Source organism: Condylura cristata, unplaced genomic scaffold (genome assembly GCF_000260355.1).
Source record: "Condylura cristata isolate star-nosed mole 26May11 unplaced genomic scaffold, ConCri1.0 scaffold00034, whole genome shotgun sequence".
Taxonomy (NCBI): domain Eukaryota; kingdom Metazoa; phylum Chordata; class Mammalia; order Eulipotyphla; family Talpidae; genus Condylura; species Condylura cristata.
Window position 1 is genome coordinate 321,994 of NW_004567135.1, and position 2,026 is coordinate 324,019.

Below are 2,026 nucleotides of genomic sequence, written 5' to 3' on the forward strand. Positions count from 1 at the left end.
CGCACGTCTCCGGCCAGGAACACTCGCTGACGCCCTGCACACGCCGCGGCCGGCGGCCGGCCGGAGGCGCTACAGCTCCGGAGACGGAGACTGTCGGAAGAGCCGCCCCTTTCCCCTGCCGACACGTCTCGGGCAGTGGCCCCCCGAGCTCGGACAGGCGGCCCCGACACCGGGAGGCCGCCCGCCCGCCCTGACAGCACGTGGGCTGTGGGCCGCCCGCACCCTAGAGCACGCGGCTCACCTGGCGAACCCAACAGCGTGGCTGAGGCAGTCGGCCAGTGACGCCTGCCTCTCTTCGTCTGGTGCCAGCATCAACTTTTCCAACAGAATCTTGAACTTGTCCATGAGCGGAGTCAGCAGGTTTCTCATCAGGGCTTGCTTCCGCTCCGCGGGGTACTCACTGTTGACGATCAGCACCCCCGCCGTCTCGTAGATGAAGAGCTGGTCATCGCTGCTCAGCAGAGACTGGTAGCCATTCTCCTGGAACGCAGACGCAGCCACAGGCCTGTCAGCCACAGCTGGACATCCCGCACCCCGGTCAGCTTGCACCGAGGAGCTGCGTGACTGTCCACATTTGTGCGCTCGGAGAAACCAAGAGGAGGGACGGCAGGGGCCCCGCTGGGCCCCACACTGAGGCGCCCTGATGTGCTATGGGCACGGAAAAGCAACTGAAATGGTGGCGCTTATGACCCTGTGAAGCAGCCAAGGTTGGTGGACGGCAGGGGGGCGAGCACTGCACACCGAAGGGTTACAGGCGAGCAGAGCCCCACGGGCGCCTGGGCGCGGGGGGGGCAGGGGGAACTGTGGAGACTGCTGGCACTCACTGGGCGAGGCCTCGGGGCTCAGAGAGTTTTTGTAGTACACAGACAGGAAAAATGGACCGTATGATTTACGGGTAAATGAAATCTTTGCCTCCCGCATGCTGATCTACTGCAAATAACAGAAGTGTTATCTTCTGTTTAGCACATTCCAAGAGGCAGCTCTCGTAGGAAAGCCGCTCAGAGCTAAACAAAGCCGCCGGCAGTACTTGCTTTACACAAAAGCGTGTCAGTCACGACGGACTCGCAAAGCATCTCAACTGAGGCCGACACCCCAAACGTGGTGCTTTCTGGACACCACAAGGTTCAGCTCACCCACCGCTCAGGTCTTTTACAGGACTGAAGTTACCAAGGAAGCGTCGGCCCAACAGCAAGCGCGCGAGGAGGGCCGAGTCCCGCCTCCGTGCGGGCGCCCGCGGCCCCCCGCCCCAGCACCCGCTGCGCCGACGACAGCCGCAGAGTTCTGGGACACAGGGCCTCCCCGCCTCCAAGAAAGGCCCCGAAGTCATTAACACTAGCAAAGGGCCACTGATGTACGCAGCAGGTGCCGGCGTGCGATGCTCGAAGTTCTAAGTCAACACCCCGGCGAGCCTGAGTCTGCCAAACCCTGAGAAAGTGCGGAGGAGACCTCACGCCACGCGCAGCCCCGCGCCGGGCCTCCGGGAAGGGCAGGTACTCACGGGAGGAGACAGCTCTAACAGATCTTGTATTCTGTTCAGAATATCCTCAATGAAGGGATTCATCTGTTTGCTGAATGAAGGCAAAATGGAAAACCACAACTACATAAAAACCAGTGCGAGAGAAACCCCGCGTTTGAGATGCGACGAAGAACGCTCAGCTCCAAGTTCATGACGTGCGATCGAGCCTGCGGCCTCTGCTCACCTCACATTACCTGCTCTACAGCACTGCTCAAGTCTGCAGCGCATGCTCGCACACGTCCTCCTTTCAGGGAGACCAGCTGGTCTTTAACAATGACAACTTACAAGTTCAGGATCAAGCATTTTCATACCCAAGTAATTGTGCTAATAAGAACAGCAAAGTGTAAAACAGACTAAGTTAAAACACAAATTTCCAAGAAACAGATGCTTTAGAATTCCAAAAAGGTCCGGGAGACGGCCGGCCCGCCGGGCACCACCAGGGGCGAGCGGAGTCCGGGAAAAGCGCGCGCCTGTCGCTCCTCAGCCCGACCCAGCCGGCAGGGGCCGCTC

General features: G+C 60.0%; 1 protein-coding gene across 1 annotated transcript in view; it reads right to left on the reverse strand.

Annotated features, from left to right (window-relative positions):
- Positions 1–237: 237 nt before the first annotated feature.
- XPOT (exportin, tRNA) overlaps positions 238–2,026 on the reverse strand; it is a 13,646-nt gene continuing 11,857 nt past the window's right edge. Inside the window, exons 11-12 of the mRNA XM_012732267.1 lie at positions 1,499–1,597; positions 238–480 (exon numbers count right to left, since the gene is read on the reverse strand). Coding sequence (XP_012587721.1) covers positions 238–480; positions 1,499–1,597 — 342 coding nt within the window. The remainder of the gene's footprint in view (positions 481–1,498; positions 1,598–2,026) is intronic.